Here is a 23,495-nt window from a genome sequence, read left to right on the forward strand (position 1 = left end):
GAAGGGTGATGATGGGGGTGCTGGGGTGGTGACGATGCCCCTCGATTGGGTTCGTGTACAAGAACATCATCTAAGCTTCTCAACCATAGCAGATAGACATTATTTAACCCCTTTTTACAGACAAGGAAACTGCAGCTCAGAGCCATTAAGGAACAGGGCCAAGGTCATATGGCTAGTAAGATTGAAAGCTGGCATTAAATATAGTATCGTTGCCCTCTACCTTGTTGGCTCTGCTTTAAAATCTGTTTTATAATTTTTTACCATTCAGTTCTTCCATTTCAAGTATAGTAGAACATTTTCATCACCCCATGAAGAAACTCTTTACCCTTTCAGTCACTCCTCACTTCTCTCCACTTCTAATTCTCACATTCCATCCCAGGCCTCCCCACCGCTGATCTACTCTATCTAGGTACTTTTGCTTATTCTGGAATTTCACGTAAATAGAAGACAATATGTGGGGTTTTTGTGACTGACTTCTTTCACACAGTACATTTTCAAGGGTTATCTGTGTCGTAGCATGCATCAGTATTTCATTCCTTTTTATTGCTGAATAATATTCCATAGGATGAATATATCACAGTTTATTTATCCACTTATTGACTGATAAATATTTGGGTTATTCTGACTTGGGCTATTATAAATAATGCTGCTATGAACATTCATTACAAGGTTTGGGGGGGCTTACATTTTCTTTTTCTTGGGTGTTTATTTAGGAGTGGAATGGCCATGTCATATGGTAACTATGCATAACATTTTGAAGAAATATTAAACCATTTTTCAAAGTTGCTGTACTGTTTTACATTGACACCAGCCTTTGTGATTTTCCTCTCTGTTTTCTTTATTTAAAACAAGAATTGGCAAACTATGGCCCATGGTCCAAATCCACACACTGCCTGTTTTTAAGAATAAGGTTTATTAGAACAGAGCTAGAGCCGTCGGCTTGTGCGTTGTCTATGGCTGCAGTCCAGCAGTAGTGGCTGAGTTGAGTAGTTCAACAGACTCTGTGGCCAAAAAAACCTAAAATGTGCATTCTCTGGCCCTTTACAGAAAAAGTTTGCCAACCACTGCTTTAAACTTCTTTTATTTTCATGTGTTGTTTTCTCCCCAGGAAAATGGCCAGGCCAAGTGTCCAATGTAAGGAAGGTTATACAGGAGAAAAATGTGATCGCTGCCAGTTTGGCTACAAGGGTTATCCAAACTGTGTCCCCTGTGACTGCAATCCAGCTGGCAGTGTGAATGAGGATCCGTGCACAGAGCCGTGTCTTTGTAAGGTGAGCACAGAGGTCACAGGTGACCCTGAGTTTCTTCTGTGCTTCTCTGGAAAAGGAGCATCATCCCCTGGCTCACAGAAACCCTCGTTCCTGCCCGGAAGCAAGATATGTCACAGCAAGTTGGCTCTGGTGTGTCCTTGGACTTAGATGAATACTTGGATTCCATTTTTTTATTTTTCCGGGCAATGGCCATGTATTCCAGAGGTATTTCTGTGACTTTCTAGGTGAAACCCACACTGTGGTATCATTATTTGGCCTTGGCTGAATTCTTCCTTGACATTCTTTTCCAGCTTTGTATTTGGGGGATAATCATGTACACACTAAGTTTCAGGAAAACTAATGAAATGCAGATTTTTATCTTGGATTTTTTCTTAAAAAAAAATTGTGCTATCATAACAAATACATTTATATGGTACCATTGACGAGTTTTATTTGACCATATGATATTAATAGCAATTTCCCTGAATTCTCAGGATTTCCTATTGTACCTTTGTGCTTATTCCCATGAAAGCACAGTCTTCGGCAAACGTTATATATCACCAAAAATAATCTCTAGTATTTGTGTATAGTACAAACAATTAGACAGCCTCCTCAGATTTTAAAATGTTTATATGAGCAGCAAAAATGGAAGAGGTAAAACAATTTATTTACATATAATGACTAAGCTTACAGATTTCCGTATAATCCCCAGCCTTGTTCTTGGCTACAAAATTAAATAATAATTCAAACTATGTATTTTGGAAATAACAACTTCATGAGGCTTTTTAAAAAAAATATTTACCTGCTTCTGTGGGCTACCAACCATGCCCCCCTTGTTAATCTCATACCAATGTCATTTTCTTCTGTCTGGATCCATTGGCTTCACCAGGACATTTTTTATTCTAACTTGCAGGGAAATGTCGAAGGGGAAAATTGTGACCGCTTGCAAAACCAGGCTTCTTTAACTTGAAGGACAGAAACCCCCAGGGCTGCTCTGAATGCTTCTGCTTTGGTGTCTCCGGTGTCTGTGACAGCCTTTCTTGGCACATTGGTCAGGTGGGAGGCCTTGGGTATAAGCTGGGTTTAATCAGCAAGTGGTTATGTGAGCTCTGTACCACTGCGTCACCAGTGCGTCATCACGAGGCTGATTTTCCCTGAAATATCACTCTCATGCATTTGGAAGGACACCAATAACAGTCAAAAGGCAGTTGATTCCTGAAAGGGTCCCTAAACTTTCCTGGCTTGTTTCTACACACGTGTTCCTATCAGTGTAAGATACGTATTGTAGAATGCACTGTTTCCATTTCTTCTGTGGGGAAAGCATTAAGTAGGGAGGTCAGATCTCACTTCACCTGCCCCCACTGGCACATCTGGGGTCATGAGAATTTTTTAATTCAAAAAGCTGGGAGTGGGAGGCACCAAGGGACAGGGTAGGAACAACAGCAGGTGGCCCAGGTTTTACAAGTTGTTAGCTTTTTGTTGCCGTGACATGAACTTAGGGGCAGATAGATTTATTTTAGCTCCTGGTTTCAGAGGATACCGCCCATGATCAGCTGGCTTTAAGGCAGAAACATGGTAGAAAGGCATGATTGCAGAAGGCTGCTCTGTTCATTGCAGTCAGGTACCAGAGAAGGGGAGAAAGGAGCCAGGAATGAGATATAATCCCCAAGGGCACAACCCTGGTGACCTGTTTCCTCCAGCGATGCCCACCTGCCTATGGTTACCACCAGGTAATCCATTTAGATTATTAATCCATTATGTGGGTTAATCCACTGATGAGGTTGCAACCCTTATAATCCAATCATTAACTAAAAGCCCCTCCTCTGAACCTTGCTGCATTGGGAACCATGCTTTCAACACGTGAACCTTATGGGGGACATTACAGATTCAAACCATAACATGAGGGTAGGCAGTCTGTTTTGAAAAGGGGGAGTTCCCCGGGGATGAGTTTGAGGCAGGTGTCATAGGTGATGAGGGGAAGAGACAATATAATGACTGCAGATTGGGAAGGAGCTGCTGGGCATAGGGCTTACCAACTGGTAACTGTGGCCACCATGCTGGGGGAAAATGACCAACATCTTTATGTAGGTGATAAATCGGGAGTATAAAATCTATAGAATACACACACACACACACACACACACACACATGCACACATATAAAACATATAGCATATAAATATAAATATATATATATTTAAATATTTTTTAGCATTTTGGCAAAAAGCAGAAGACAACAAAGAAGGGGGAGTCAGAGTTAGCAAAAGACACTTAATCCATCCATTTTCAGGTCAGGTATCCCTTATCTGAAATGCTATTTTGGAATTTGGATTTCAGATTTTTTCAGATATTTGGAATATTTGCACATATATAACAAGATATCTTGCAGATAGGATCCAAGTCTAAACATGAAATTCCTTTATGTTTCTTACACACCTTATGCACATAGTCTGCAGGCAATTTTATAATATATTTAGTGCACCTGCAATTGTGACCCACCACATGAGATCAGCTGTGGCATTTTTCCAGCTGTGATATTATATAGGCACTCATGAAGTTTTGGTAGCAGAATTTCAGATTTCTGAATTAGGAATGTCCAACTCTATTTTTTATTATTTTTAAAAAATCTAAAATATATGTCTATAGCCTTTATGACTTTACTCCTTTACATGCTTATAATTGATCTGGATTTGAGGTGTGTTATGACTTGGTCTCAGGTTTCCTTAGTCCTTTGACAAGTGGAAGTGTCACAAGTTCTGTGGTCATTTGTAACAGTTGTGTTAACTTCATCCCTTACTAAACTTTTCTGGGTTTGTCTCTTCATTGTGAAAATACTTACACTGGACTGCTTGAAATCTAAGGTTCATTCTGTTTCATATTCTAAAATTCTTTTTTTCTTTCTCTCTCTCTTTTTTTCCTTCTAGGTGAATGATATGTCTGGGTGGCTGGTCACTGACTTGGTCAGTCCAAGTAAGATCCATTCTCAGCAAGAGGCGCTGAGTGGGCGCCATCAGATCAGCATCAACAACACCATGGTCATGCAGAGACTGGCTTCCAAGTACTACTGGTCGGCCCCTGAGGCCTACCTTGGAAATAAGGTATGTATGCCTAGATGAAGATCTCAGAGGACCTTAAGAAAGGGCCTCCTACTGTTTGTTGTTTGCATTATAAGTAATTTTGTTGGTTGGTTGAACTTTGAAAAGGCATTTCACAGCCTTTAATTTACATTGGATACAAAGGATTTTTGATCCTTTTGCCTTTTAATCACATTATTCCAATATGAGCGTCTGTTCTTCTTGGCCCAGTTCCTAAGCAGTTTGTGTTGTGAAGTCTCATCTTCTTGTCAGTGATGGACCTTCTAATTTCCTCCTCTGGGTCCCCATCACTTGGGCCTTTGGAAATGTTAATCACATTCATACTTTGTTCAGTTAGTGGTGAACTCAGATTAGTGCCCCATGGCTTTGCGGAGGGCCTAGCTTAGTGAAGGGCCCAGCTTAGTGCAGGGCCTAGCTTTGTGGAGGGCCTGGCACCTGGAAAACACTCAAGGAAGTTTCCCACAAAGGAACTTTTGCTCTGCTTCCTCCATTTAGGTATCAGGACAAGCTGTTGCTCATGTAAAATTCATATATAGGAACAGACAGAATACTTTCTGTTTTAACTAAATGCAAAATATCTTCAGTGTGGAAAGTCAATTTCTAAGATTGAACCTCCCTTCAACGACCTGTTCTCATTCCGCCTCTCCAATTAATTATGCCCTTTCTCTCGAGAGTCTGATTGATTGGGAAATACATTTGAGAGTCTTTTTGAACACCTATAGTTCCCTGCTCACTTGGGAGTTGTGTTCATTTAAGGGTACCGGTGTCCTTTCATAGCACTGCAATCTCATAGCTTAGGGAGTTTCTAGTTAATTTGATGATTAAATTTTCTAACTTATTTTTAAGGAATGTTTATTTTTGAAGATGATTATTTTTACCATCAAATTATAATCGTAGACTATGTCTTCCATTTATAATATGATCTTATCACCCAAATTCACTGAAATTTTTTCTTTTGAAATCACTTGTCCAATTTTATGATTGCAAAATTGGATTCCAAACATGCTTTTGTTGTGACACATCCATCAGGAAGAAGACTCCTACATTAAAGGAGATCTGATTGGGAAGAAGTACTTTCAGTCCTTCCTTTAAGTAGCAGATCTGACATGTTATTTGCTGCAGCAGGGCAATGAAATAAAAATAGTCCTGGGTCCAACTTCCCACAAGCTAAATAAGATTATAGACCTTGGGGTCTCTCGGGAATGCATTTTTCTTCTGGAATTCAGCAATATCCTCTGGTCTTGGTAGTATCAATTAAAATGCTTATATAGTATGTTTTCATTGCCTTTAATGTGAATTTTCTTACATATGGTGGCCACTGAATGGCTTGCAGCCTAGTTCTTTCCAGATGGTTTCTAGCAACTACTTCCTCCTCCTTGGGGATGTGATTGTTTCTCCTTGGTGTTCACGCTCACTTAACCATTCCAGCTGACCTCATTTGGTGGGTTCCTGAAATACACGGTGTCTTATGATATTCCAGTGGAGACCGTGGACAGTGACCTCATGTCTCATGCGGACGTCATCATCAAGGTGAGACTGTTTTGCTTTGCTTTTGTGTAGAGCTTAGGAATTAATGGGGTGATAGTTTGCTGACTGAAAATGGCTAGGCCAGGTGGTTCCTGCAGGGAAACTGTGTCTGGGTGACTTGTCTGCACATTCCCCAGAATGTGTGTGCAATGATCTGACTTGAGGCCCTTTCTGGAGTTCTTTGCATTCCTGTCATCCCCAGGGTGCACCCATCCTTTCATGTTTAAAAAGGAGGTGTGCTGGGCCTGATGGCGCATGCCTAATATTAGTGACAGGTGAAGTTGAGGCCCGAGGATCACAAGTGTGAGGACAACCTGGGCAAATTAGTTAACACCCTGTCTCAAAATAATAAGATTGCCCCCTGGGTTCAATCCCCAGTACTGCAACCAACCAATCAATCAATCAAAGATAAGTGTTTGTTCTGACCTTGAAACCAGGGGGCTTTTCAAGGACCTTTTCTCCTTCCTGCCACTTTGCCTCCCCATATGAATGCATTAGACAGTTCCTGGCAATGGGGTGACAAGAGACACACTGCCTTTGTCCTCTCTCCCTGTCCCTGTATATCCTCCTCACTCCTCCCCAAGAGACCTAGTATGACCTTGCCCTGGGGTCTGTGGCATATTTGGGTTCTTGTCTCCAGTGTCCTTTCACCTTGAGTGACCTGTACCTCCGTGTCCACCCTGAACAACTGGAAACTGGAAGGTAAATTACTGTTTTTAAAGGCAATTTTATGAGAAGGTGGAGGCATATTTACTGTACATACTCTTTTCAACTTCTATTATTTAAAGATTAGGAATATCAGATGCAGGCTACTTTGATGAAAACTGTAAGCAGATGCATGACCTTGTTTCTTTTCCAAGATCCCAGCAAAGCACACGATCTTTAGGTTTATCGCTGGAATCCCTCTGAAAGAAATTCAGACCGCCTCCTTTTCTTCAGTAACTCTGGACTGAGAGTTGTACAGACCATAGCATGTTTTCCTCAAGAACCTAGGCACAAATGAAAAACCATATTGTTGGTTGCAAAATTTGATTTTATTTCTTGATCATTAAGTTGAATTGCAAATATCTTTCCTCATCTTTTTTGAATGCCAGGGAAATGGACTCACTTTAAGCACACAGGCTGAGGGCCTGTCATTGCAACCCTATGAAGAGTACTTCAATGTGGTTAGACTTGTGCCTGAGAATTTCCGAGACTTCAATAACAAGAAGGAGATCGATCGTGACCAACTGATGACTGTCCTTGCCAATGTGACACATCTCTTGATCAGAGCCAACTATAATTCTGCAAGAATGGCACATTACAGGTGTGTTTTGGAGCAGGAGGAAGAACTTACAGCAAAGATAGTTCTAGCTTGTCTTTATTTATTACTGTGTATTTCCAACAGTATAGTTTCCATTGCTTCTATTAAAGACATAGTTAAGGAACTAGCTATATTAAAATTACTTTTATAAATGTAATTTTACTGAAGATGTATTCATGACAAAGGTATCTCCTAGGAAACAAACGTGATTTTAAGTTCAGAAATTTGCAAAGTGTTTCCAAGAATTACTAAACGAGTTATCAATTTCCTGGACCCTGTTGCTTCTGGTTCTCTCTCTCCTGATGTTAATGGTCTTAGTCTTGTAGTTATTTCAGCTAATAGTCATTTTGTTACTTTGAGGAAGTCAGTTTCTGGCAATGCCTGGCCAAGCATAAACGTCAATGCTGCTAAAGCAAGCATATAGAGCTCATTTGAGGATAATCTCTGTGTTCATGGTAAGATGGCTGAATGGATGAATTGTTGTGAAGGACATCATTCCTTCCCCACAGTGGTCTACGGGCCACTGCTTATCCAATGTTTGGAGGCACTTCCAGGAATAATGATGGCTCCCAGAGAGTGTATTATTGGAAGAATCTTTAGTTACTTACAAAATCGTATGCCCATTTTGTTTGAATTAAATCTTTTAGGGACTCATTTCATTCAGGTGTAATATGTTATTTGCAAGCATGTGAGTCCTGTAATGACCCTGTGTGTTTGTAGGTTGGATTCTGTCTCCTTGGACACAGCGAGCCCTAATGCTATAGACCTGGCAGTGGCCACCGATGTGGAGCACTGCGAATGCCCGCTAGGCTACACAGGGACATCCTGCGAGGTACCGCTCACCTCTCTTCCTGTCTTCTTTTTGTTCTTTCCTAAGAGGAAAATAGTGCACTGAAGTTAGTCTAATGATACAAGTTTGAATTTTAACTTTGGAAACCCAATATTTGGTCCAGAATTGATTGATTATAGGAATAATTGAACCAATTAGTCTTATTGTTTAAAGAAATCCATTCCTTTGCTAGGGGTAGTCTCTGGGACTCCTGGAAATGCCTGGCTTTATGCAGCTCTCTTGCCTCAGTAGGAAGTTTGTACTACCTGTGCCGTATTTTATATTTCTAAGGAGGACTGAACTTGATCATTTGAATATTTATAATCACTGGTGTAAGAACAGGAAAGCTTCAGACAGGCCAGACCCATTTTGAGATCTTTCGTGGCCCCTGGCTATTTTACTTTGGTGGGTTACACCTTACATTTGAAGTGCAGGTTCATTGAGTGCAGTGTGAATTGAACCAATTAGGGATTGAATATATTCTAAGAAAGAAAACACTTCATCTGTACCAAAGTCTGTACAGATGTTCTTTTTTTTTTTTGTCATTATTCCCTAAATAATACAACTATTTACATACCATTCACATTGAGATTTAAGGTATATAGGAGCCAGGCACAGTGGCTCATGCCTGTAATCTCAGCACCTTGGGAAGCTGAGGCAGGAGGATCACAAGTTCAAGGCCAGCCTCAGCAACTTAGCAAGGCCCTAAACAATTCAGTGAGACCCTGTCTCTAAATATATATATATAAATAAAGGGACAGGGCTAGAGGCTGGGTTTGTGGCTCAGTGGTAGAGCGCTCACCTAGAATGCGTAAGACACTGGGTTTGATCCTCAGCACCACATAAAAATAAAATACAGGTGTTGTGTCCATCTACAAGTAATATATGTAATATTACTTGTATATGTATAATATAATATATATTATTCATATATATATATATACATGGAAAGGGCTGGGAATGTGGCTCAGTGGTTAAGAGCCCAAGTTCAATCCCTGGTACTAAAAAAATAAAATTAAATAAATGAGTAAAGTATACAGAAGAATGTGCATATGCAAATACTATGCCTTTTTATATAATGAACTTGAATATCCAAGGATTTTGGCTTCTGTGGAGGTCTTAGAACTAATCCTTCATGGATACCAGGAATGACTGTATATGAAAAAACACTTGCAATCAGAAATAAAAGTATTAGAATTAATTGGACATGAGTAATTTTAATAGCTCTCTGATACTGGAGAACTTCCTGTGTATCCATCAGTATTCTAAGCTCTTTCCATGTGTTATTGATCTGAATCCTGATAGCACCCATGTGTGGTATTTCACTTTCTTTTCCAAACTGAGGCATGAAAGATTCAGTAACTTGACCTTGGCCACACAACTAGGAATGATCATATTGGGGTTTGACCTTCATCTCTACTGTTCACCACCACTGTATGATCCTGCTTCCCACATGTTCATGGCTGATGATTATGAACACTTGTCATTGACTTCATTCCTTGGCAATCATATTTACAAAGTGAGAAAATTTAATTTACAATTTGTTTTTATTAATCTGTCAGTCACAGACTTTGTAGTTATAAAGTTAGCCTAATGTCTCATGATGTAGATATTTAATTAAATAGACCTATTTAAAACATTTTGCAGGGTTTTTGTTTGTGTTTTGAAACCAATTGATTTTTTTTTTTAGGTTTGAAACATGGATTTTTAAGCCCAGCAATTATTTGCAGTTTCTAACCATTGTGTGCATAATGTTTAGTGGATAAATGATCCTGACTAAGGCCACCCAAATCCGTGGGCTGTGGCATAGGAGAGCACGGATAGACATAGAGCAGGGAAACCCTGGAAGTAGAAGCCAGACCAGCTGGAGCAGGAGGGAGCAGCAGAGAGAAGCTTAACACAGTGCTGCCTCTGTGTGTGAGGGACTGGTTCCAGGAACCCCACAGATACCCAAGTCTGCAGATGCTCAAGTTCATTCTGTAAAATGGGTAGTGTTTGCATGTAACTTAGGCACATCCCCCTGTATACTTTGCCATCTCTAGATCTCTTATAATACTCAACACAATGTAAATGGTATATAAATAGTTGTTCTACTACATTGTTTAGATGATAATGACAAGGGAAAAAAATGTCTGCATATGTTCAGCACAGATCCATATCTTCATTCCTTGGTTGGGTGAATCCGTGGATGTGGGCCCTAAAAATATGGAGGGCCAGCTGCACACAATTGCAAGCTTTTTGTTAAGTAGAACTCATTCTTTAATCAAACTTCATTGGAAACTGCCTTCAAGGATCAGGCAGCTGTTGGTAGGGGATGGAATTCTCCCTGACACAGATCTCTGGGGCAGTGTTCACTCAATGCCCACCTGCTGATGAGCCCCCTCTTTCTGAGGGGCACACAGATGAGTGTAGGTGTTAGGGGACTTTCACAATTCCTATGTGTCTTTATAATTACAAAACTCTTAAGAATTTTTTTAACAAAACAAAAACTAATCCCAACTCTCCCCTTCCATGCCCCCATGAGAGGATGCTGACTTCTAAATTAATCATTTTCAAGTCCACCTGCTAAAGGCATTTTAGATCTGCTGGAGCCCTTGGCTTCTGGCTGGGGACATGGTCATGGAAGTGTGCCCACTTGGCTTTGAGTCACTCCACCTGCACACTGGACACTATGCAACCATCTGTGTCCCACATTCTGCATCTGTAGAGCAGAGATGCAGTCTCTCTGGGTTGTGGTAACAGTCAAGTGAATTATTGTGTGTGGGTGTTCACTGCTTCTTGAAGGTGGGAGTAGCATCCTTGCATACCCACGTTGCCTCTCCAGGTTTAGTTCTTGTAAAGCATACCTGTAATATTTGCTCAATTAAATTGCGGCTGTGTGACCCAGACTTGCACTTGAATGCATGCATTGTGTGATGGTAACCTTGAATGAATTGTAAGCCTAAGGGGAAAAAATAAAGTTGAGCAGAAAAAAAATCTTGATGGAAACACTGGCTAGATAGTGTTACATCGTTTGTAGTTTAAGAATACTGCAAAGGCCAGGCACTGCTATGCAAGCCTGTAATCTCAGCTACTCAAGAGGCTGAGGCAGGAAGATTGCAAGGTCATACCAGCTTCAGTAACTTAGCGAGGTCCTAAGCAACTTAGCAAGACTTTGTCTCAAAATAATATTTTTTTTTAAAAAGAGTACTGCATGCATGCATGGGATGCCACTAAATATTATATGCTGACCCGTGACATAGCCACTAAGTTTTTTGGGGTATGTTTCCACCTTTAAAATGAAACAAGCAACTGGAATACGGTGCTAGTGGCCCAGTTTGGGAAGTTGACTGAAAATCCCTGAATTGCACAATTAAAAATGGCTGAATTTTGTGGCATCAATGAAGATGTTTAAAAAAATTGAAAAAAAGAAATATGTTTCTGTGCTCATGGAAAATTGAGCAGTTGACTTTTCAATATATTGGGAAGAATGAATCCTATAACGTGCAAAGCTGCCTTCACCAAAACAGATGCCACCCTTCTTTTGCAGTCCTGCCTCTCTGGTTATTATCGAGTTGATGGAATACTCTTTGGAGGAATTTGTCAGCCCTGCGAATGCCATGGCCACGCATCAGAGTGTGATGTTCACGGAGTTTGCTTGGTGAGTTTCTTGCTACAAACTTCAAGTGTCCCCTCCCATCCAACCCAGAACTTTGTGTTGTATAGAAGTGATTTTTAAAAATGCTTCCTTCACAGAATTGCCCAGATACCAAAGGAAATTTGCAGTTCAAAATCATGTCTTGAAACATTTCCTATCTTTTTTTTTAAAACCTTTTTTAGAAAAAGCAAAGTCACTTTATTGGAACAGGTTGAGCATCCCTATTCTGAAAATTTGAGTCTTAGAAAATGTTCCAAAATCTGAAACTTTCTGAGCAATGACCTAAAGCTCCAAGTGGAAACTTTTGTAAGTAGTCAGTCAGTCAAAGTGCAGGCACACTGAAATTATCTTATAGCTTTACCTTCAGGTTCTGTATTTAAGGTGTATATGAAACATGAATCGATGTCATGTTTAGATCCCATCCCCTTGATACCACATTGTACATATGCAAATATTCCAAAATTCAAACCACTTTTGGTCCCAAGATTCCTTTTCACTCAACCTGCAGTGAAAAAGGAATATGGAATATCTTGTCATTTTTTTAGTATTAGAACAATGAAAGTAATTACTTAGTAAAGTTATAAAGCAATATGTAAGTAAAGTTGTCCACTGATTAAATACAAAGGATTCATTTTACAAACGGAAGTGCTAGGATCTCCAACATTATGTTACATAGTATACTACAAAAGGAATAATAAAACTTCTCATACTCACACTCATTTGTACACTATATAATGCTTTACAATTACTTTGGATAAACTCTACAAACAAGTATCTCTTTCATAAGCAATGTGAGTTGAAACAGGGCTTACCAAATATGTAATCTTGAGAATGAATGTTCAGGGCAGATACAGGGAGAGACTTGTTTCTTTGCTTCAGTGAGGAATTCTTTTAGCCCCTCTACCTTGAAGACAGGCCACCCTCTGGGTTCTAATTGATTCGCTCCTCAGAAATGGAGTGAATGTGCGTGCCAGTTAGACTATGCCCTATTCACAAGGCAGGGAAACTCACGCTTTTTCAGAAAGAGATTGATTGAGTCCCAGAGCTAGGGAAAATTAATTACCAGAGCGCTGGAGAAGAACTGAAGCCCTGGTGCTCTGGATTGCTTATTCTCTCTAGAACCTCATTTTTCTGTCTTTGGTAAGGAAAGCCCCATTTTGCTCTGTGTTCCTTTATCCCTGTGGGGTAAGGCGTCTGTAGGAAGTACTTGAAGTGGTGGCTTGCAGGCAGACTCAGTCCCTCTAGGATGGGTTCCTCAGGGGCACAGCTCCCGGCAGCTTGGGGATGTTATTGTGTTTTTCACTTCTCTCCCTTTGCCAATCGGGTTTGCAAGGCCAGCTTCTCAAGCCTCCTGCCAGTGTTTCCAGATGGTGATCAAGTCATGGAGGTATAGCTAGTGACTTTAAGCACAGCTAATCTGAAAGTTTATATTTCTCATGCTTCTGTAAATATGTTTCTAGAACTACATACTAAATATATTAACTGCATACTAAATATACTCATTTTTAAATGAGTAGTATGTATTTAGTATGTTTAATAGTAACTGTCCTTAAAGTTCTTCTTACAATAAATATTGATGATGATTTTTTAGAGTTTTAACCATTTTCCAGGGAACAGTTTTAGATTTAGAGGAGAATTGCAAGCATGAAACAGAATTCCCAGCTGACCTTTACCCAACATCCCAAGTGCTAACGTCTCGCATAGCCAGAGTAGTTATCAAAACTAAGACCTTCACACGGGCACCATGTGTTCCACTAAACCACACACCTCATTCCTACTACACCAGTGTCCCCACTCTTCTCCTTGTCCTTTCTGGGAGCAAACCTAGGAGCCCACATGGCACTCTGTGGCCTTACAACTCCTCAGCCTCCTCTGGACAGTTCCTCAATCTTCTTTGTGACCCTGGTATGCTTGAAGTGCAGAAGAGTGTGGTGGACCTTCTGTGGAAGGGCCTCAGCTGTCTCTTGTTCTGTGTTTTGGTCAGCCTTTTTTGTCACTGTGACCGAAAGACATGACAAGAACAATTAGAGGAGGAAAAGTTTATTTGGGGGCTCATGGTTTCAGAGGTCTCTGTCCATAGACAGTGGCAAAGCTCTGGGCCAGAGGTGAGGCAGAACATCAAGGCCCACGAGTGTGGAGGAGGAAAGCAGCTCAGTACATGGCCACCAGGAAGGAGAGAGAGCTCTCTCCTCAACACAGACAAAATATAAACTCCAAGGGCACACCCCCAGCAAACCATCTTCTTCAACCATACCCCACCTGCCTACAGTTACCATCCAGTTAATCCCTATCAGGGAATGAATGCACTGATTAGGTTAAGATTTTCGTAACCCAATCATTTCACCACTAAACTTGCTTGCATTTTTGTACACATAAGCTTTTGGGAACACCTCATATCTAATCTATAACACTTTGCTATGACTGGTTTGAGGTTTTGTACTCTACATTATTACCAGAGGACATTGAGGTAATAATGTACCATCTCAGACAAGCCACAGGTACATGGACCTTCCTCCTGGGGCTGTTAGCCTGTGTCCCACAGATAAAATGATGTCTGCCAGGCCTTTCCACTGTCACGTTACCACTTTTCCCTTTTAAACAATTAAATTTGATTTAATTTGGTGTTGTTTTTTTTTTTTTTTTTTTTTCTTTTGCTAGGTGGAGTGGTAAAATAAGAAAAAATTAGGGGGGAAATTAAGGAAATATAAAGACTTGATACTATCATTTATTGGTTTAATCTGACTTTGCTTATTTTTTTTTTTTTTTTCTATTCTGTTTTGAAAAGAACTGCTTTCCCCAAAGAGAAAGAAGGCTCAGTTTGGCCCATTGATTAAAGAGAACATTCTACAGACGTTTTAGAAATGAATATAAGCAAGCATTTTTAAAGGAAATTGCATTTATTTTGCATAATACTTTTAACTTGGTCAACTAGCCATTTACCAAAGCCCATTGCATTTTGAATAATTTTTGTTAATGATGGAAACTGAGGTCACATGGGGGGATGGAAAGAACAAATGGGTCTATGACGTTGCAGCATGAGCATCACCTGGGAGCTTGTTAGAAATGCAGTCACTCATACCCCACCCCCATCTCAGTGCCTGAATCAGAATCTACAGGTAACCCAGGTGATATGTTATCCACCTAAGAGCCCTGGTCGCTCTGGTCTGGGATAATCCTAAATAAAACTGGCAAAATCCTGGCATAAAATGGAGGTAATACTAGGTATTTTTAGGACCCATTTGAATTTAATAGCTGGAAATACTTTCATAAGTTTCAAGAATTATAGAAATATATGTAGTTTATTTAAATCATTGAATGGAAGATGACCAAAGTATGTAAAAACGAGGAGCCACCAAGAAGAGAGGCTGTGCACATGGGGGCTCTGGAGCCAAGTGCAGGCAGGCTGGGGGAAGTGACAGAGCAAGCACTAGCAGCTGTCAGTACAGGATGGGGACCTGTGGAGACTGAGTCAAGAGGAAGAGGAACCTGGCTAAGCGTGTGCAGGAGAGGGCTGCCATTAGTGGGACTGCCCAGGTTATTAGTGCTGCCCTGTCCTTGGCCTTCATACCTGGCCCATCTCCTTTCTCCTGTCCTGTATATCTCTTGTCCACAAGCAAAACATTCCACACTATAAAACAAATCTTAAGGCTCAAAGTTATTAGAAGTATTATGTAAACTTACCTCCAAGCTATGTGTATGTGAATCAAATCAGTTTTGTGTCTGGACTTGGATCCCATCCCAGACATACCTCACTATACTTATGCGAATGCATTATGTTTATGCAGAGCCCCTGATCTGAAAAATTCCAAATCCAAAATGCTCTGGTCCCATGCATTTTTGGATAAGGGGTGCCCAACTTTTACCACTTTTCTGCAGCCCAAAGAACTGTTTTTATCATTTTTCCAATCAGGTGTGCTTGCTGACAACATCTCTTTTGTCTGTCTGGAAAAGCCTTTAAAAATTTTGAAATCTGTTTTTGCAGATTTTTCTTTGAGCACTCCAAAGTTGTCCTGTTGGCTTTGGCCCATCATGTCTCAAATGAGAAGTTGCTGCTCATTCTTCTGTATGTCAGGCCATGTGTTGTTCTTTTTTTCCCCCTGCCTGCTTTTAAGATTTTTCTCTTCTTCCATGGTTTTGAACCATTTGAGTGTGTGCCTTGATGTGGTTTCTAAACCTTTTCCTGCTTGGAGTTTGTTGAGCTTCTAGAATCTGTGGGTTTGTCTTAACCGATTTTGAAATCTTGAGACTAAATCTCTTTTCTGCTTTCCTCTGTCCTGCTCTCCCACTGACGATCCCTTTGCACGTGATGTTGCCCCACGATGACTGAGGCTGGGTCCTGTCCAGTTATTTACCCCCTCAAGTTAGAGCTTCTCTTGCCATCTTCAAATTATTGGTCTTTGCCACAGTGTCTAATCATTCAATCTTTCATTTTGATTATGGTCTTTCTTCAGTTCAGGAGATTCCCTTTAGGTCCTATTTCTTATCTTGCCTTTCTTTCTTTCCTGTGTTTGTTTCCCTTTCAGTCTGTGAAAATGTCTGACTTTAAAATTTTTTACCATGATATTATTACATATTTATGGCATACAGTATGTTAATTCAATACATGTAATAGTATGCCATGATCAAATTGGGGTAGTGAGCATTTATTTTCATCTTCCCAAACACTTGCTATTTTTATGTGCTGGGAACTTTTGGACTTTTTGAGTTATTATGAAATATAGACAACAAATATGCTACTGTGCTATAAAACACCAGAAGTAATTCCTATTGCCTAACTTCATTTCCTAACTTCTTTCTATCTTCCCTCCTCTTCCTGGTCTCTCATGACCGCTCTTCTCTCTTCTATGAGATCAACGTTTTTAGTATCCACACGTGAATGTTGTTCCATCCATGTTTGTCTTTCTGTGCCTGGTTCATTTAAATTAACACAGGGTCCTCCAGTTAGCTTTTGAAATGCCTGCAGATTCCATCAGCTTTGCAACTTCTGGGTATATTTCTAATGACTCATTTTTCTCCTGATTTTGGATCAGTGCTCCTAGTTGTTTTTAGCTCCCATTTGTCAAAACCGTATATTTGGAAATAATTTTAAATTTACCCCAAAGTTGTAAGAATAAGAATAGTGCTTGGAACATCTACCACTTACCCAAATTCCCCTATTGGTAAGCTGTCCTTTATTTGCTTTATTGGTCTATTTATCTATCTATCTAGTTGAGATATTTTCTTAAACTTCTTGGGAAAAAGTCACCTATGGCCATTATCTTTAAGTATTTCAGTGTGCATGTCCTGAGAATAAGAATATTCTCTTATATATTCATGTTACATTTATCGATATAAGTAAATTTAACATTGATTACTCTCCTTTTTTCTAATCTGCCATCCTTTTTTCATTTCTGCCCATGGACCCAACTCTGCCTTGGACAGTAGCATTTTCCCCTTCAGTATAGACCTCCATCTGGGACTGGATATTGCATTTTATTGTCATGTTCCTTTAGAATTCTTTAATCTGAAATATTCCCTGAGCTTTTACTTGTCTTTTATGACATTGTCACTATGAAGAATAGAATCCACATTTTAAAAAACAGAGCATCCTTCATTTGGGGTACTTTTGTTGTTTTCTCATGAAGAGAGTTAGGCATTTCGGATCAGAATGCTTGATCAGTAATGGTGTCTGTCTCAGACACCTCCAGGAGAAGCTCACCGTGTCTGTCTTCCCCTTACTAGTAATTCTACTATTCATTCCTTTTGCAATTAGTAAGCAGCCTGAGCGAGACACTTCTCTATACTTTTATTGATGCATTATATTTTTACATAATGGTGGGATTTGTTGTTACATATTCCAACATATGCACAATATAATGATTAAATTTGGTCCCAGTATTTCCCCTTTCCCTGTCCTTCTCCCTCCTCCTGGTCCCTTTCCTCAGCTCTACTGATCTCCCTTCAATTTTCATGAGATCCCCCAACCCTTTCTTTTCCTTTTTCCTCTCTTGTTTCCACATATGGGAGGAAAAATGTACAATCCTTGACTTTCTGAGTTGGGCTTATTTCACTTAACATAATGTTCTTAAGTTCTATCCATTTTCCTGCAAATGACATCATTTCATTTTTGTTTATGACTGAATAAAACTCCAAAACACACATACACCATTTTCTTTATCCATTCATCCATTGACAGACACCTAGGGCTGGTTCTGTAGTTCAGCTCTTGTGAATTGTGCTGCTGTGCACATGGGTATGTATGCATGGATCACTGTAGTGTGCTGACTTGAATTCTTTAGGATAAATACTGAGGTGTGGTATAGCTGGGCCATATGGTGATTTCGTTCTTAGTCTTTTGAGGAATAAAGGAGATACTTTAAGGGCATGCAAAAGTCCTGTTCCTCATCAGAATCCCCCCTTCAATTGAACAGTCCAATGAACTTGCCTACCCAGTACATACAGTCAGATGTGCACAAGGATGACCCTCAAGCCAAGGCCCTTTGCCATCCTCCTCAGGGACATGAGGCAGCCTGCTGCTAACAAGAACCTCCCCCGCCCCTATGTGTTCACTTACTCATCTGCTCGTCATCTCTCTGGACTCATGGATTCCAAACATGCCCAGTGGCCCCTGGGAACATATCCAGTCATTTTTTATTGCATGATGCATATTGTTCAACATATTGTTGGATATGTTGCTGAGTTTCTGGATTATTTTGCTTTCTTTTAAAGAATGTGGGGGTTTGTTCTGGTGGGCAGTGAAATGATAGTAAGTCAGATTGGTGGTTTCAAGGATCGTTTTAAACTTCTCTTGGGGTCTCTATGGAGTGCTCTGGATATCTCTCAGGTTGTTTCCTCACTGACTGGTCAGAATTCCGATGTCCCTCAGCTCTGTGTTCTGAATTATTCCTTTTACAGCTCCGCTGTGTTGCTTTGGCCAATTGGAGTTCCATTCTACACAAAAGCAGCTTAGTATTTAATAGCTATTCAAAGGGGGTCTGGCATGTAGATTCCCAGAGCTTTTTCTCTACAAACACCCAGTGTTCGTCCCCAGAGCCCCCCTGGGCCAACCCCTTCAAACCAAGACCTCTGCCCCCTCCTCTCAGCCAGACTTGCCTGCTCTGTCTGGGCTGCCCTTTCCTACCAAGTGTCTCCAGCAGAAATGTGATTGCGGGAGTCGCCTGGTTTGCCTCCTTCTCCAAGCGTCATGGGCCTGTGCTTGCTGTTGGAAAGTGCCAGAAAACAGTTGTTTGATACATTTTGCTCCACTTTTCTGTTTCCTATAGGTAGAGGAGTTTGGTACCAGTTACTCTGACAAGGTCAGGTTGAAAGTTCTTAGGTCCCTCATTCATAGAAGTTACATTTTTAAAAATTAGCCAATCTGAAAACACTCTGTAACTCGTTTTAACATTTTGTCTTTTGTTGTTAACTTAGACTTCAGGCCCTTTGTAGATGAATCTGAAAATTCTTTAAAGATACCTGGGCTGATTCCCCTTTCCATGCATGTGTTCTAGGCATGTGCCCACAACACCACTGGGGACCACTGTGAGCGGTGCCTGCCTGGCTTCTATGGGTTGCCTTCCCGTGGGACTCCTGGGGACTGCCAGCCTTGTGCCTGTCCTCTCTCCACAGCCTCCAACAAGTAAGTCTCATGCCTCTACTAGCAGGTCCTGCCTGGCCTGACCACTAGTATATGTCCTAATGTCTCAGAGGGAGCCTGTGTGTAATCTGTGTGAATTTTGCTTAGCAGTCATGGATTCATACTAGAGAGGGGGATGAAATATCTTCTTTAAAGAAAGTTTGACTTATTCAGTTATGCCAGAAAAGGTATATGATAGCAAGGACCTATGCATACTTTCTTCTTCTTGGTTACCATTTCTTGTACAAATACACATTTTGTGCCTCCTCCTAGGCTAGCAGGTAAGAGGGGCTTCAGAGATGAAGTCCTGGGTCCTGGGTGTAGTAAGTTTTTGATCTAATGACCAAAATTTGAAAATATGAGGCTGAGAGGTCTGAATTGATTAATCAGTTCAACAAATATTTATTAAGAGCCTGCTGTGTACGGGTGTCACAGTAGATGTTCTAAGTAGCAAACCATTCATCCATAGCTCCTGGTCCCAGGGATTCAGGAGTGGTCAGGACTGAATGGGGGGGTGGGAAGGGGGTAAAGGGAAAGCAGTACTGAGCCTTTCAGGGTGGGTGCAGTGATGACTGAGGAAGTGCTACTCTCAGACCTGAAGGAGGAGGAATTCAAGAGGCAACATAGGACATTCCAGGCAGGAGGACTCAAGTGTGCCTAGGCATGGCCGTGTGAATGTTTGCATCCTGTTTGAGTAATTGCAAATGGGCCTTGAGCAGAAGGTAGAGGGGGAGGTTAAATAGACATATTCAGCTTGGCATTATTTGTCCTTTCAGGGCATGCATGTCCTATAGGCCAGTGGTTTTAAATCTTCTTTCTCTCTCTTACTTGTTTAGCTATTGGTGCTTTTCCTCCATCCACTCCAAATCCCACAGGGATTTTTTTTAAAACTCTAGCATATAAAATGATATGGTATTAGGTTGTTTTCTGTTGCTATGATAAAATACCTAAGGCTGGGTAACTTATAAAGAAAACAGATTTATTTAGCTTACTGGTCTGGAGATTAAAGATCTGACACTAGCTCCAGGTAAGGACTTGAGGGCATCAGTGTTGTGGGAATGTATATGACAGGAGAGACTACAGAGTGAGATAATACATCAGAGACAGAAGCAGGGGGAGGGAAAGAGAGAAAGAGAATATCAGGTGTCAGACTCCATTCTCTAAAGAAACTAACTCAGGGTCCCAAGAGCACCCCCTTAATCCCTTCCAAGGGTAGTTTCCTAATTACCTAACCAACTCCTACTAAGTCCCACCTCTTAAAGGCCACCCTGGGGATCAAGCTTCCAAAACACAAAACTTTAGGATGCACTTAAACCATACCCAAACTTCAGATGCCATTGGGTTCTCTCATGAAGAAGTGGTGGGGATACTGTAAACTGTCCACACACAGACTCCCCTAAACTCAGGAATGGGCTCTGAAGGGATCTCAGTCAGCAGTAGTGATACCTGTGGAGACAAAGGACCCTCCTAACAGTACTGTGTTTGAGTGGACCTTCTCCTGCCCTTTCATTGGCTGGGCTTTGCAGAGGTGGAAGGTCCTTAGAGTGAGGGGAACCCCATGGGCCAGGAACATCTGAGCAGGCTTCCTGGAGGGAAGCAGTGGCCGAGTTGGGAGATGGGAATGAACTGATTGACCCAGACAGAAATGGGGAGCAGAAAACACATTGCAGGCTGAAGGACAGAGCAAGAGGGAGCAGTGAGTGCCCCTTCCCCAGAACATGGGGCAAGAAACCAAGGAGGCTCACAGGCTGGGCCGGGTGGCAGAGACCCTGAGTTCTGGGTTAAGGGCTGAGAACATGTGGAAAGTTTGTATAGACAGGAGTAGTGAAAAATCAGTATTATAAATATTTAGCAATTGGCAACATCCACTGGAAAATTACATTCATTTCTAATGTTTTAACAGTTTCAGTCCCACCTGCCATATCGATGGAGACGAAGTAGTCTGTGACCAGTGTGCTCCAGGTTACTCAGGAGCTTGGTGTGAGAGGTACTCTGTATCACCCCATTGGTTTCAAAAGACAGCATTAATATCATTTTCTAAATTTGATATAAATTTTATGTGCTTATTTTTAACTACTTTTTAAAATTTTAATTGACACACAATAACTGTACATATTCATTTTGTGTGCACAATGTGTAATGATCAAATTGTTTTTAAATATGTAGTTAAGTGTGGTTTTGGAGTATGGTTGTATAATTATTATTCATAGAAACATAGAGAAAACCCAGTATATCTGTTAAAAACATTAATGTGAAGACTTGCTGGGAGTTTTTAGACAATAGTAGTCTTCTCCTGGAACTCATCTGAGTTCACACCAAGAACAATATAGAAACAGCGAGGAGCCAGGACTTAACAATTCACATATTTGAGTATGCCATGGCTCCAGAAAATAATAAAGGCATTAGGTGGTTTGATTTAATAGTCGGTCTTCCTGTGCCTGAAAGCCAGTGTTTTTTCCCATGGGTAAGTCTCAGTGCCCAACTCTGGCTCAGCCCTTCAAGAGCTGAGTGACACCCCAATTGGCCATGGTGGGCTAGAGTTGGCCCTGGAGGTGGTACCCGCCCACTGGATTTATGCCTCATTTTGGACATGCTCCTGTTCATGACAAGGGGTGAAGACAATCTGTAACTCTCTGAATGTGGAGTCACATTCTTTCCACACTAAATCTTAGGGAAAAGAGCCAGTCTGATTTATTAGCCATTCAGGAAGTCCCTGCAGAGTGGGGTAGTGTCTTGAGTAATTGCATTTATCTGAACCTGTTTTTCATGTTGGATACAGATGCGCGGATGGTTACTATGGAAACCCAACAGTGCCTGGAGAATCCTGTGTACCGTGTGACTGCAACGGGAACGTCAACCCCTCCGAGGCTGGTCACTGTGACTCTGTCACCGGGGAATGCCTGAAGTGTGTGGGAAACACAGACGGCCCCCACTGCGAAAGGTGTGCAGATGGGTTCTATGGGGATGCGGTGACTGCCAAAAATTGCCAAGGTGAGTGCATGGGCTATGAGTTCAGGGTCATTATTTATCACACCTGAATCCCCATCCATCTCCATCACGTGTCAGGAAGGGCTCAGCCCAGGAGGTGACCTTGTCTTGAATGTTGCTTGTATTCATGCTGGGTCTCTGGTTGATCCACTGTGAACTGATGACCCAATTCTTCCCTCTCCCCTCTTCATTGGCTCGATTAGTTGCTGTCCATGGAGATCCTAGATAGCATGCACCCTTCTATTCAAGGGGAAAGGGTTGCTTTTCAAAGTGAGCTCTGTTTGAAGTGACTCAGAGGAAGGGCGGGCGATGCCCAAAGCAGTTGGTTGTGGAGGAGATGCTATGGGGCCACACGAAGTAGGTGGAATTTCAAGACATAGAGAAATCTGAAAAAATTAGCGTTCTCACTAAGATGGGGAGACTCCAAGCCTGAAATCACTAACACGATGTTGGCACAGCTTGGTGGTCTGTTCACTAACTTCCTGACCCTCGTGTTGCTTTGCTGAGTTCTGCTTGGAGCCTTGAAGTTGTGAATCGTGTTGAATTCACAACACTGTGTGTTGTTCACAGTGAAGTTCATTTTCATACACCTGTGATGACCTAGCCCTAGGACTGATAACAGCCCTCAGAATTTTTTCCCTCCCCTTTGGAACAATCTGTGAGGAGTGAGTCAATACAAATGGCAATTATTAATTTTGCTAATTTCATGCAAATGCTGGTCTTACTCTGATATTACAATATGGAGACACAAGAGGGCGTTAGTGGTACAGAAAAAGTATTTCATAGGCATCCATTTGAAAAGATTGAAAATGTTTCACAGCCCTGGGCCCATCCAGCTGCACTTCAACAGTGTGGCCACCTTAATTGGAATTATAGGGAGAGAGAGGTCAGTGGGGCACATTCTGCGGAAAGATCCAGTGAGGTGACGACTGAAATCTGCTCACTGAATTTATTACCTGGGACATCTCTAGAGACTTAAGGAAGTGGAGCTTTAGCAGGTTAGGGACCAGGAGGACACAAAGCAAGAGTCTGGGTGGACAGATGTACTAAGAGGAAGGAAAGACTATAGGGGTGCTGGGAGATGTCCCCTCAGGTGAAGAGGTAAGAACAGGGTGTGAGGTAAAAGATGGATGAATGTTTGCTGAGAAGTTAGTGGAAGGTGCAAGGACGCAGTAGAAAGTCCCCAAAGGGCAGCAGTGAGTGGGGCCCCGGCATTTCACTGGGTTCCTACAGAAGCTGTAGCATTAACCCA

General features: G+C 41.3%; 1 protein-coding gene across 1 annotated transcript in view; it reads left to right on the forward strand.

Annotated features, from left to right (window-relative positions):
* Positions 1 to 2,169: 2,169 nt before the first annotated feature.
* The window catches only part of LAMA1 (laminin subunit alpha 1), a 94,418-nt gene continuing 73,092 nt past the window's right edge, over positions 2,170 to 23,495 (forward strand). The window contains exons 1-9 of the mRNA XM_079108427.1: positions 2,170 to 2,306; positions 4,174 to 4,347; positions 5,773 to 5,874; positions 6,966 to 7,177; positions 7,895 to 8,006; positions 11,533 to 11,643; positions 19,131 to 19,258; positions 21,159 to 21,242; positions 22,035 to 22,246. Of these exons, the coding sequence (XP_078964553.1) occupies positions 4,183 to 4,347; positions 5,773 to 5,874; positions 6,966 to 7,177; positions 7,895 to 8,006; positions 11,533 to 11,643; positions 19,131 to 19,258; positions 21,159 to 21,242; positions 22,035 to 22,246 (1,126 nt within the window). The 5' untranslated portion in view covers positions 2,170 to 2,306; positions 4,174 to 4,182. The remainder of the gene's footprint in view (positions 2,307 to 4,173; positions 4,348 to 5,772; positions 5,875 to 6,965; positions 7,178 to 7,894; positions 8,007 to 11,532; positions 11,644 to 19,130; positions 19,259 to 21,158; positions 21,243 to 22,034; positions 22,247 to 23,495) is intronic.

The sequence above is a fragment of the Sciurus vulgaris genome, assembly GCF_902686455.1.
Source record: "Sciurus vulgaris genome assembly, chromosome: 13".
Lineage (NCBI taxonomy): Eukaryota > Metazoa > Chordata > Mammalia > Rodentia > Sciuridae > Sciurus > Sciurus vulgaris.